Raw genomic sequence first — 11,235 nt, 5'->3', positions numbered from 1 at the left:
CAGGCCCCTGAGGGCCAACGAGGACCTCGCCAACAGGACCCTCAGGGCCAACGAGGACCTCGCCAACATTACCCTGAGGGCCAAAGAGGACCTCGTCAACAGGCCCCTGACGGCCAACGAGGACCTCGCCAACAGCACCCTCAAGGCCAACGAGGACCTCGTCAACAGGCCCCTGAGGGCCAACGAGGACCTCGCCAACAGGACCCTCAGGGCCAACGAGGACCTCGTCAGCATGGCCCTCATGGCCAACCTGGACCTTGTAAACATGAGCCTCAGGGCCAATCTGGACCTTGTCGCCATGACCCTCAAGGCCAACAAGGACCTCGCCAACATTACCCTCAAGGCCAACAAGGACCTCGCCAACATTACCCTCAAGGCCAACAAGGACCTCGCCAACATTACCCTCAGGGACAACGAGGACCTCGCCAACAGGACCCTCAGGGACAACGAGGACCTTGTCAACATGACCCTCAGGGCCAACCTGTCCCTCATCAACAGGACCTTGAGATCATCTCACAGCAGGCGGTAGAAATCTCCCGACTCAAGGAAGATCTTCAACTCAAGAATGAATCCTATCAGCTCCTGCACCAGGAGTACGAGGAGCTGCTTGAATGGTGTGAGACAGAGAAACAAGTCTTACACCAAAACAACCAGGAGACATTCGAGAGCCAAGAGCAGATCCATCAGGAGGATGCCACAGCTTGGCAAGAGAAATATGAAGCTCTGGAGGTCAGGTTGGCAACGGACCTGGCCGCCAAAGAACAGGCTTGGGAGACCCGAATCAAAGCGATGGCGAGTAAACTCAATCAGGTGGAGATTGAGAAGATAAAACTAGTGGACAAATTCACTTTGGACATGCAAGTTTTGGAATCAAGGTTCCAAAAGGAGCTGGCCAAGAACAAAGAGTTGGAGACGGAAGTCAACAAGATGCGGGATGAGAGCAAGGACCTGGCCTTAAGACATCAACGCCAGGAGACGGAGTTCAATAAGCTGCAGGATGAGAACACCGACCTGGCCTTAAGACATCAACGCCAGGAGACGGAGTTCGACAAACTGCGGGATGAGAACAACGACCTGGCCTTAAAACATCAACGCCAGGAGACGGAGTTCAACAAGCTGCGGGATGAGAACAACGACCTGGCCCTAAAACATCTACGCCAGGAGACGGAGTTCAACAAACTGCGGGATGAGAACAATGACCTGGCCCTAAAACATCTACGCCGGGAGACAGAGTTCAACAAACTGCAGGATGAGAACAACGACCTGGCCGGAAAACATCAACGCCGGGAGAAGGAATTAAAAGTCGTGGAGGACAAGAACAACGACCTGGCCCAACAACAACATCGCCGGGAGACGGAGTTCTGCCAGTTGCATGACGAGAACAAGGTCCTTGAGGATCTCTGTCTCAAACTGAACAAGAAGAAGAAGAAGTGGGGTTTCTTCTTTCGCAGGAGGGAAACAGAGGATAGACAGACACAACTGGAGGAGTTGAAAACCAAAATGCACAACAAGGAGATGAAAAAGAAAGAGAAGAGGGAGAAAGCAGAGATGAAAGAGAGACGTGACGGGGACAGTCGGCTGGAGAATGCTGCTGGGTGTTGACACCAGTAGCTCCCTCTTCTTCCCCCCCTCACCTCTCCACCCTCTCTCCTCCATCCACATCACCTCCTCTCTTTTCATCCCTCCTCCTTCTGTCCACCTTCCATCCATCCCACCTCCATCCTTCAATTTCAGGGCAGCACAGTGGCTCAGTGATTAGTGATTAGCACTGCAGCCTCACAGAGACACCTCCACCTGTCCAGCTGTGTGGAGTTTGCATATTCTCCCTGTGTCTGTGTGGGTTTTTCCCTGTTTCCTCCCACGATATCAAAAGATATGCACATTATTTGGACACTGATTGTATTTGATTTAAGCCCTGGTGCTCAGGTCTCCTCCCTGATATATTGAACTAATTGTACATATGTTTAGAGTGTTTAAGGTGAATTGACACTCGAAGCATATGAACTAATTGGTAATATATTTAGAGTGTCAAGTGAGTTGACACTCTACTTAAATCAATCAAATACAATCAATCATGGAGTTTTCCCCCTGGTGCTCAGGTTTCTCTCACAGTCCAAATATATGATTAAATATCAAAATCAAAATAAATATTCAATCATACAGGGTTTTCTGCTGGTGCTCAGTTTTTGCCAAAAGTTCAATGTGTCTGCCACGCTGAGTAAACACATACAGTATAAATACATTATTGTATTTAGGTGACTTTAAAGTAGAAGTACTGGTATCTGTTTAAGTTATGATATAAAAGCTGAAGCTGATCAACAAAATGATCAATGTGACATAATAAAAGATGGTATTTTAGGAGCTAGTTGTGTAATAAATAATGATATTCTGCAGGAAAAATCATATGACCTTCATCACTGACGGGCTTATGATTATTTGTAATATTATCATTATTTACCGATAATAACATTTGATTATTAATAGACAGATGTAAACATATTTTCTTTCTAAATGTGAATCACTGGTATATGTGTTGAATACATGAGGTGGAACAGCATTGTGTGAGTTGACTTATGACGAGTTTAAAGATGATACTTCACTCTACATTTTTTTTCATTTGGTCTCCAAATAATTCTAGAAACATATTTAATTTCACCTCTTTTCAAAGGATAGGAAAATAGTATTTACTCTACAAAAGTATGGAGGACGGAACCTGCCAAAATGAATGAATAAATGAATAAATAAATAAATGACTTGATAAATAAATAAATATGTCATTAAATGCAGCATTAAAAATAAATGGTGATAATTAGCAAGTTACCTATCTGAAATTTCTTTGGAATCACTGCCAAATTACCCCAATATTTACCTCACAATTCATCGAAAATCACTTTATTATAAACTTTATTTAACAGTTATATGCTAAAATAGCATTTAATGGTTAAAATAGGGCCCATAGGCCATAACTAATATAAGACACTTCTGATCAGTGTATCAACATACACTGCAGGCAGTAATTGTAATAGCAAAACAGCCAATCAGTTAAAAGTGCCAAAAAGAGAATTCCACTGAATTAAATAAACATGAGCTTAATAAAGCCAGGTCTGTCAGGTCACTGGTTTTAGTCTGTTTGAGCAGATTATTTTTTAATGCCCTTTAAGGTATTATAATTCCAAAAGGTCATATTGTGTTTTTTAAAAAATAATATCATTGTACTTGTATTTGTTCACTTATAGACTGCAAAACAATATAGAGTTGTAATATGATTATTGTTTATAATTCCACTGAAGGTGAATTTAAATTTAAAGTAATACACAGTCCCATTGGATAAACTGAAAAAAGGCTGGGTTGTCAAGCTCAAAACAGGGCTGCTTTTCTGATATACCTTTAGCTTAATATACATTTTGTATTTCAACTTTTTTTGTCCTTCCTGCGTTTGATTTAGACCCGCGCAGCCTGCAAGCCTCCTCCAACAAAACCGGCGAGGACGGATTTCAAGATCATCAGAGAGGTTTCCCGTGGCGCCTTTGGGTGAGTAAGACAGACTGCTTTCTTTTTGTTCAGACTGACTCTTTGGATAGGGCAGAGAGTCCATTCAAAGCAGAAAAGAACTTGAAATGTGTTGTAGGATTGTTTTGTCCCATCTGAACAGTTTCTTTTCAAATCAGAGCTGATATTCAGTCATAGAAGCTGCTCACATTTCATTTTCCCTCTTGTCCAGGACTGTAAACCTTGTGTGGCACATCAAGACCAAGAAGATCTTTGCGATGAAGCAGGTTGGACTGAAATACGCAAACCAGGGAGCTGCAGTTCTGTTGGAACGGGACATGCTCACCTGCCTTGACAACCCCCTCGTCGTGAACCCCCTCGTCGTGCCCATGTACTGCTCGTTTGAGACAGTAGGCCAACTGTACATGACGATGGAGTATGTGAAAGGTAAGGAGTTTTTTTTGGATTGGTCATGCATGCACGTACACTATATCCACTGTACACATCTGACACACACTAAGAAGACCTAAACATAGCATCTGATCTGTTATGTCTCTCTCTGACCTTGTAGGTGGGGATCTTGAAGACTTGCTGCAAAACAAAAGGCGTTTTCGTATGGACATGGCCCGTTTCTACATGGCAGAGCTTGTCTTGGCTGTGGAGTACATCCACAGCTACAGCATCCTGCACAGGGACCTCAAACCCAGCAAGTGAGTTCTCAACCTGTCTCTTAAGAGAGGACATCTTTAACATTTTGTTTTATTTTTCGATGTCTGGTTTCAGGCCGTCCTTAGTTACTGTTACTACGCTCGTCATGCTTTTCATTCTTGCATGGTACAGTTTCATCGGTGGCAGATATACCATTTGAGATTTCTAATTTCTCGGTCGTCGGCTGGATATTAGAAGCTGCTACTCTATCGCTGGCAGATATATCAGCCGTAGCTGGCTAGCTAGCTCACAAAGCTGACATTATTTCATGAGTTGGTTGAAAACACAGTCTCTGGCTGACTTTTTATTTCCAACTGACCCATTTTAAAGCAAGAAAGGCACTCGGAGAGTGCAGACCTCCCCTGTTTATTTGTAATTTATTTATACATTTAATTGATAGATATAAACACTGTTTAAAGACATTCCTTTGCTCTTATATTTTTGGTTTAGGAAACTCAAAGCCTGAGAGAACTGACATGCCTACATATAGTTGCTTAGCTATGATTGGACGATTGCTGTTCAGGGGAGGGGTTTAACAAATCTTTTTTTAAGTTGGAGCAGAATTTACAGAAACTCTCCCAGTATTGATATTTTTTATATTTTTTAGAATGTGCGTAACTAGTTTAGGCCGTATTCTATGTAGTAATGTATCTATTATAGGGCTGTCAAAGTTAAAGCGATAATAACGGGTTAATGCAAATTCACTTTAACGTCACTAACTTCTTTAACGCATTAACACAATTGATATTCTGGAGGTTGTACTGGGATCAGTTTTAAAGATACAGCGAAGATACTGGTATCATATGAAACTAGGAAAACCTAAGGAATCCATTGGTACCAATGTCATAGCTTGTCGCGAAGGAGGTTAAATACTGCTCCTAAACTTCTGCTAAATTTTGGCGAGGGGGTCGAAGGGTTCCCTTGACCTCTGACCTCAAGATATGTGAATGAAAATGGGTTCTATGGGTACCCACGAGTCTCCCCTTTACAGACATGCCCACTTTATGATAATCATGCAGTTTGGGGCAAGTCATAGTCAAGTCAGCACACTGACACACTGACAGATGTTGTTGCCTGTTGGGCTGCAGTTTGCCATGTAATGATTTGGGCATATTTTTTATGCTAAATGCAGTACCTGTTTAATTGACAAAAGTATTCTGTGTAGCCCAGAAACCCCCAATGACTTTCCTATTTGGCCCACTTGCTATTGAAGTGGAATAGTCCTGGCATATAGTCTAACATGAGACATGTTCTGCTTCCCTCCATTGTAGTCTGTTGATCAGCAAAGAGGGACACATCAAGGCTGATTTCGGGCTGTCCAAGATTGGGTCAGTCAGCACGGCAGCCTTGATGACTGAAGCAGACTGTCGGCGAAATGCCAGAGTTCACCGACTCAGAGGTTATCTCTTTAAACTTGTGTAAATCCTGTGTTATATGTATTTCCGTACTTAATTTTCCGTTTCCTCCCCTCTTTCATGTCCTCCTACAGACATGCGGCACACCTGTCTTCATGGCCCCAGAACTGTACCTAGAGACGGGCTATGGGAAGCCCGTAGACTGGTGGGCCGCAGGAGTGATTCTCTATAATCTCCTGTACGATTTACTACCTTTCGATGGCAACAATAGAAAAGAGGTCGCTAAATGTGTGACCGAAGGTAAGAATCTTTAGCTCGATTCATTATCTTCTCATCACATGCAACCTTTCTACACATTTGTCATTCTAGCAGTTCTGAATGAATCTTTCTGTATTTTAAAAATTATTCAAAATGCACCCACTTTGTGATTTAACTTTAAAAATCTGGCACAAAGTAGCTTTCATTTCTTGTTTCTTTTAAATTTGGGATTTATTTCTTTACTCTAGGTTTATGATGTTTTCCTCTAAGAATTATGTCATTCAGTCCCTTTGGTGATGTCAATTAAATGTAAATTCCTTGATCAGATCAAGTGATATGTGCTTCTTTTCCAGATGACATCCACTTTCCAGATGCGGGACATCCCAACCGAGAGTTTGCCAGGCAGCTCATCAGTCGTCTCTTGGAGAAGGACCCTGTGAGGCGTTTGGGTACACGTAAGTGACAGCTTTACTAATGATAGACAGTATGAGAAACAGAGAAACTGCATTTTTATTAGAATACTAACTGGTGTCATGGTTAGAGGTGCGGTGCGCTACATACTGTATAAAGGGAAAATGTAGTCCATAGCGAGACTAGACGCTGAGACCTCCAGAGACCTTTGAACGTAGTGTGGAGTGTTTGGATCAGGTGCCAGGCCCAACATGTGTAGATGTACAAACTAACTGTTTGATTGTGTCACTTTTTATCCAGGAGGAGCCAGTTAGGTGAAAAGACACCCGTTCTTCCAGGGTGTGGACTGGAAGAAGCTCCCCTATGAGACACCTTCATATGTCCCTGATGTGGAAAAGATGCTGGACACTAGCGGCTTTTCATGTATTTATCTCTCATATATTCCTTTTTTATTTCTATTCCAATTTGGTAATGAGGTGATATTTTTCACCGGTTGTCCACGTTAGGTCAGATAATCCTCTATTATATGTTGATGTAAAGTGTTCCAGCAGCAGAAGGAGCTGCTGTATCTCTCTTTCACTGAAGGAGCTATTTATAGTCCATCTTTGGAACATTGTAGTTTCACCACGGCACCACCCGCGTTACTAACATCCGCCACCGTCGCATCATAATCACGGCGCCGAGTGAAGTGCAGTCGGATTCTCTTAACACCACGGTTGTCTTTTCCCTAAGTCCTCATGAATTCTCCTTCACATCTTTCCTTGACCTCATGACGTTTTCCATGGAGGTCAAGGAAAAGTGGACAGGAAAAGACATTATTTTTGGACTTTTCGACCGCAGCCAAAGACTCATGTCTGACATGAGGAGTAGACTTGATTTTTCAGTAATGTCTGGTGTGAATTTCAATTAGGATAAATATGTCAGCCTTTCCCATGACTTAACGCATGTTGGTTGTTGCAGTGTGTCCCTGAGCTGTGCCTCACATCCTCTGATTCTGATGATGACTATTACGAACCACCTACGAGGCAAACAGACTTCTGCACTGTTGCCTTCCGCTTCAACAAGGTAGGCTACAGTTTCTTTTCCAGCTCCTCACCCCTCACTGCTGTTTGAGGTTGTCTAAATCGGTTTCTCACTGTTGAATACACATTAAATGTAAATAACTGACAGCAGTTTTCTCTTAAAACTCCAGGTGTACGGCAGCCCAATGCCCGTCCCCCTGCACGCCGATGAATCGGCGCCTGTTGTCAGAAAAGCCAGGAGACAGCGAGGCAAAGGAGGAGCAGCAGGAAATTGAGGTGTCTGATGAAGGTTTTTCTGACAAAGAGGACTCCGACTACATGCATTTCAGTGAAGCCTGTCTCCGACAAAGTGGACAGGGCGAAAGTCAATCTGACTTCACCTCTTCACCTCCCCCCCACCACTCCACTCCAGTCCAAATGGACTCAGTATACTTTGACAGTGGTTCTGATGGAGAGGACTACAGCAAATTTAATTTCAGATTAGTCTGTCTCTGACAAAGTGGACGGGACGAAAGTCAATCTGACTCCGCCCCTACACCCCCCCCCCCACCACGCCGCTCCAGTCCAAATGGACTCAGAATACTTTGACAGTGCTTCTGACGGGGAGGACTTCAGCAACAAGCATTTCAGTGAAGCCTCTCTCCAACAAAATGGAAGGGACGAAAGTCAACGTGACTCCACCCCTTCACCTCCCCCCCACGCCGCTCCAGTCCAAAAGGACTCTGAATATTTTGACAGTGCTTCTGATGGGGAGGACTTCAGCAACAAGCATTTCAGTGAAGCCTCTTTCCAACTAAATGGAAGGGACGAAAGTCAATGTGACTCGGCCCCTTCACCTCCCCCCCACGCCTCTCCAGTCCAAATGGACCCAGTGGAAGAGTGCCCGAGCAATGACCTGCTCGAGGCCACCTGGTCCCTGATGTCCATCCAGCTCCAGCTGGTCGAGCTGGCCAAAGACTTTGGCAACATGCTGCAGAACGGTCTGGTCAGGCCCAACTACTTTGTGGAGCTGGAGAGACAACTGGTGGAGATTCTCCAGGAGGTAGGCCTTTCTCATCTTTGAGGCATTTCTTTTTTTTCCAGCCGATTCACTTGTTTATACATTGTTAGAAGTTCAGATAACAAACAGGAAACTTTGGACAAGCATCGATCAGATTGGACAGAACATTTAACAAAATTGAACACACTTTTTAAATCTTATTAACAAGGCATTCACTTTTCAGTGCTTGTGGCTGCTTTTCTGATATACCTTTAGTTAGCTTAATATACTTTTAATATTTTATTTATTTATTTATTACATAACTTTTTTGTCCTTCCTGTGTTTGATTTAGACCGGCAAAGCATGCAGTCCCACTGTTGAGGACGTCTCCAGTGAGGAGGACAGGGAACCCAATAGTCAAGGCAGATGGCCACCCACCCAGAGCCCGGTTCTGCTCAAGGTTTCTACCCGTTAAAGGGGAGTTTTTCCTTGCCACAGCGCATAACCACAACTATGCAATGCTCATGGGGGATTTCTTACATATATATATATATATATATGTGATATTTATATGCTGTATATATATAAGTGATACATATACGTATATATTTATATATATACGTATATATATATATATATATACCAATACACACCCATTATAAAATCTGAAACGATCTGAAAATTTCACCTAATGTGAACTGTGATAAATCAAAAACTGTAAAAGTTATCAAAAAGCGGAATCATAGCTTAAGAGTTCAAAGACTTGTATCCCGTTTAAAGTTTAAATGAAGTCCGTAGCTGAAAGTATGCGAAAGCAGTAGCATTTCAAAGTGGAGTAGGTTAAAGAGGATTTGAATATTTTCTCCATTGAGTTACATTGTAAAAAAAAATTGGGAAAAAGCTGAATATTTTAAAAAGTATAAATAGCTGAAACGCGTGAGACGCGCGTCTCATGCGGGCAGTGTGTCCACTCTAACCTGTTAACATGGACGCCGAAATGAAAAACAACACGCCACGCGAGAGGCAGTGTGTCCACCACTTAAGGTGCCGGTGGTCTCAAGGTGGTCCCCAGCCCTCCTCTGCTCCACGATGACCCTCTGACCGCTCAGTGGAAGACTACCAGCGGGTCAACCATGAAGTGGTTGATGACATGCTGAGGTATGTTTGACTCAATCAGATAATTATTATATTCTTAAAAAATTGCAACCTAAATAATAATATAATAATAATTTTTTTAAGCTTTTTAATCAAACGAATCATTATGACTAAATGTCTGTTTCACAGGTTCAGAAGCAGAAGCTCCGAGAGAGGCTGGATCGTCCCACGTTGACGTCCTTAGTCAGTGAAGACGGGCTGGTTCAGGTGGAGGCGTCATACAGGGTTAGAGTCCATCCTCCCCTTTATGATGTTGACACTTTGGGAGAACCAAAGCCGAGGACGCCACCAACAAAACGAGCTATGAAATGAATATAATCATAACAGTTACTGTTACGTGTCGTAGTATGTTTTTGTGCCCTCTCCTGTGTCTCCTCAGGTGCCATCCTCCCCCCCCGTGCAGCTGCAATCAATGGCTGTACACGGCTGCACCAAATCAGTCATCAGGGCCGGGAGGATAAGAGAACGGGTGAGAGGAGTGGAAGTTGCCAGCAGGCCAAACGGCAGTATCGAGCGGTTCATACTGTGTGTTTTGTGGTTGATTTCAGAGGTTGGCGTGTGTGTCAGAGTCGGCAGTGTTCTCCCCTTTCCTAGTGAATCCAGTGTTTACTGTTGCGGTGTGGAGCTGTAGTGCTTTTAGTTGCACTTTCCGTTACAGAAAGTAGATTTAAGTTGGTGTTTGTACACTTTTCATTTTTGTTAATAAATTGTATAATTATTGTTTACACCTCATCCGTTGCCCGTCTCTCTCTGCCTGGGTACATTTTATTGTTACTCCCTCCATCCCCTGGACCCTAAACAGGGGGAATGTAACAATTACATAAGACGAAATCTGTAAATAATATTGTGATTGAGTTATCTTGATAAAAATAAAAAATGTTTTTTAAATCAGTAAATGCAGTTCCATGTTCCATCCTCCACCTACAGCCTACACCACCAACCTGCAAGAAAAACATCCACCTTAAGTGTACAGCCTCTGCCAACCTCCACCAACATGGCATATCATATCCTGATGAAGCCGTGTAGGCGAAACGTCAAGACCCTCCTTTCTTAACCCCTTAAATTCTCTGTGATATTTTAGGAAAAGCACAGGGATTAGTTTTTAATAATAAAAAAATACACTTATATGGAAGACAAAACGACCACTGGACAACAGGAACAAACCACCAGTGATCCAGGGTGGTGAGTAAAAATCTAAAGGAAGAAGAGCGTGTACACACTGAAGATTTACTCAAAGACCACTCGCCTCACTACCTCACCTATCAAACCTACAATTTAATGGACTGCTGTTGTTTAACCTCCCTTGGAACTGTGGTTGAACAGGTGGGGACCAAAAGGGCCCCCCCCTTCCTCTTCACTCTTTACTAGGAGGCCAGGGTTGCGTTCGAATAGTCCTTTTTGCTTAGGAAGGTTCCCAACGGGTGAAATGACCTGGAAGTACCTAAGAAGCAGCCATGAAAAGAGCTGTTCGAATTCACCAAATACTGAGGAAAGGAGCTTCAATGCTTCCTTTGTTATCTCCTTTAGCATAGGATACACTGCACCATCCTTTACCAAAGGAAAAGAGAGAATAACATCCCACAATTCCTTGTGGCAGCAGCATTTAAAGGGACAGTTTGTAACTTCTTACACTCATAAATCAATCCAGGTCGGTGTCCCATGCGCGCTCGCGTGTGTCTACGCTGTTCAGACTCAGATTCCAACACAAACTACAGTGAAGCACCAAAACCTCTTGGTCGTATCTAGTGAAGCCCGTCTGTTAAACAGTGTTGGCCGCGGTCGGACGACGCGGGGGAGACCGTAGCTTTGGTCTCCAGGACCGTAGTCTCTTCTGTACTCTGCTACTCTGCCTGCTTGC

General features: G+C 43.4%; 1 protein-coding gene across 3 annotated transcripts; it reads left to right on the top strand.

The window, feature by feature from the left end:
* Positions 1 to 3,300: 3,300 nt before the first annotated feature.
* Positions 3,301 to 10,247, top strand: LOC119479093 (microtubule-associated serine/threonine-protein kinase 3-like). Of its 3 annotated transcripts, none has more exons than XM_037754328.1 (6): positions 3,301 to 3,531; positions 3,722 to 3,936; positions 4,061 to 4,199; positions 5,469 to 5,852; positions 6,164 to 6,265; positions 6,522 to 6,622. In XM_037754328.1, the coding sequence occupies exons 2-4, from the start codon at positions 3,768 to 3,770 to the stop codon at positions 5,617 to 5,619; spliced, it is 459 nt and encodes a 152-aa protein (XP_037610256.1). In that variant the 5' UTR covers positions 3,301 to 3,531; positions 3,722 to 3,767; the 3' UTR covers positions 5,620 to 5,852; positions 6,164 to 6,265; positions 6,522 to 6,622. The 3 variants fall into 3 exon arrangements, with proteins under 3 accessions (XP_037610256.1, XP_037610253.1, XP_037610255.1); XM_037754325.1 differs by lacking the exons at positions 3,301 to 3,531; positions 3,722 to 3,936; positions 4,061 to 4,199; positions 6,522 to 6,622 and adding exons at positions 7,182 to 7,286; positions 7,414 to 8,285; positions 8,575 to 9,380; positions 9,507 to 10,247 and having other exon boundaries at positions 5,675 to 5,852; XM_037754327.1 differs by lacking the exons at positions 3,301 to 3,531; positions 3,722 to 3,936; positions 4,061 to 4,199; ... (1 more) ...; positions 6,164 to 6,265; positions 6,522 to 6,622 and adding exons at positions 6,772 to 7,286; positions 7,414 to 8,285; positions 8,575 to 9,380; positions 9,507 to 10,247.
* Positions 10,248 to 11,235: the final 988 nt, after the last annotated feature.

The sequence above is a fragment of the Sebastes umbrosus genome, chromosome 20, assembly GCF_015220745.1.
Source record: "Sebastes umbrosus isolate fSebUmb1 chromosome 20, fSebUmb1.pri, whole genome shotgun sequence".
Lineage (NCBI taxonomy): Eukaryota > Metazoa > Chordata > Actinopteri > Perciformes > Sebastidae > Sebastes > Sebastes umbrosus.
Note: the sequence above shows the minus strand (reverse complement) of the source record. Positions and strands in the feature narration are given on the sequence as shown.

Bases quoted from the DNA above. Each gene is read 5' to 3' on its own strand.
- LOC119479093 (XM_037754325.1), top strand. From the start codon at position 7,812: ATGGACTCAGAATACTTTGACAGTGCTTCTGACGGGGAGGACTTCAGC. The intron at 8,286-8,574 runs GTAGGCCTTTCT...TGTTTGATTTAG, and splicing joins TGGTGGAGATTCTCCAGGAG to ACCGGCAAAGCATGCAGTCC.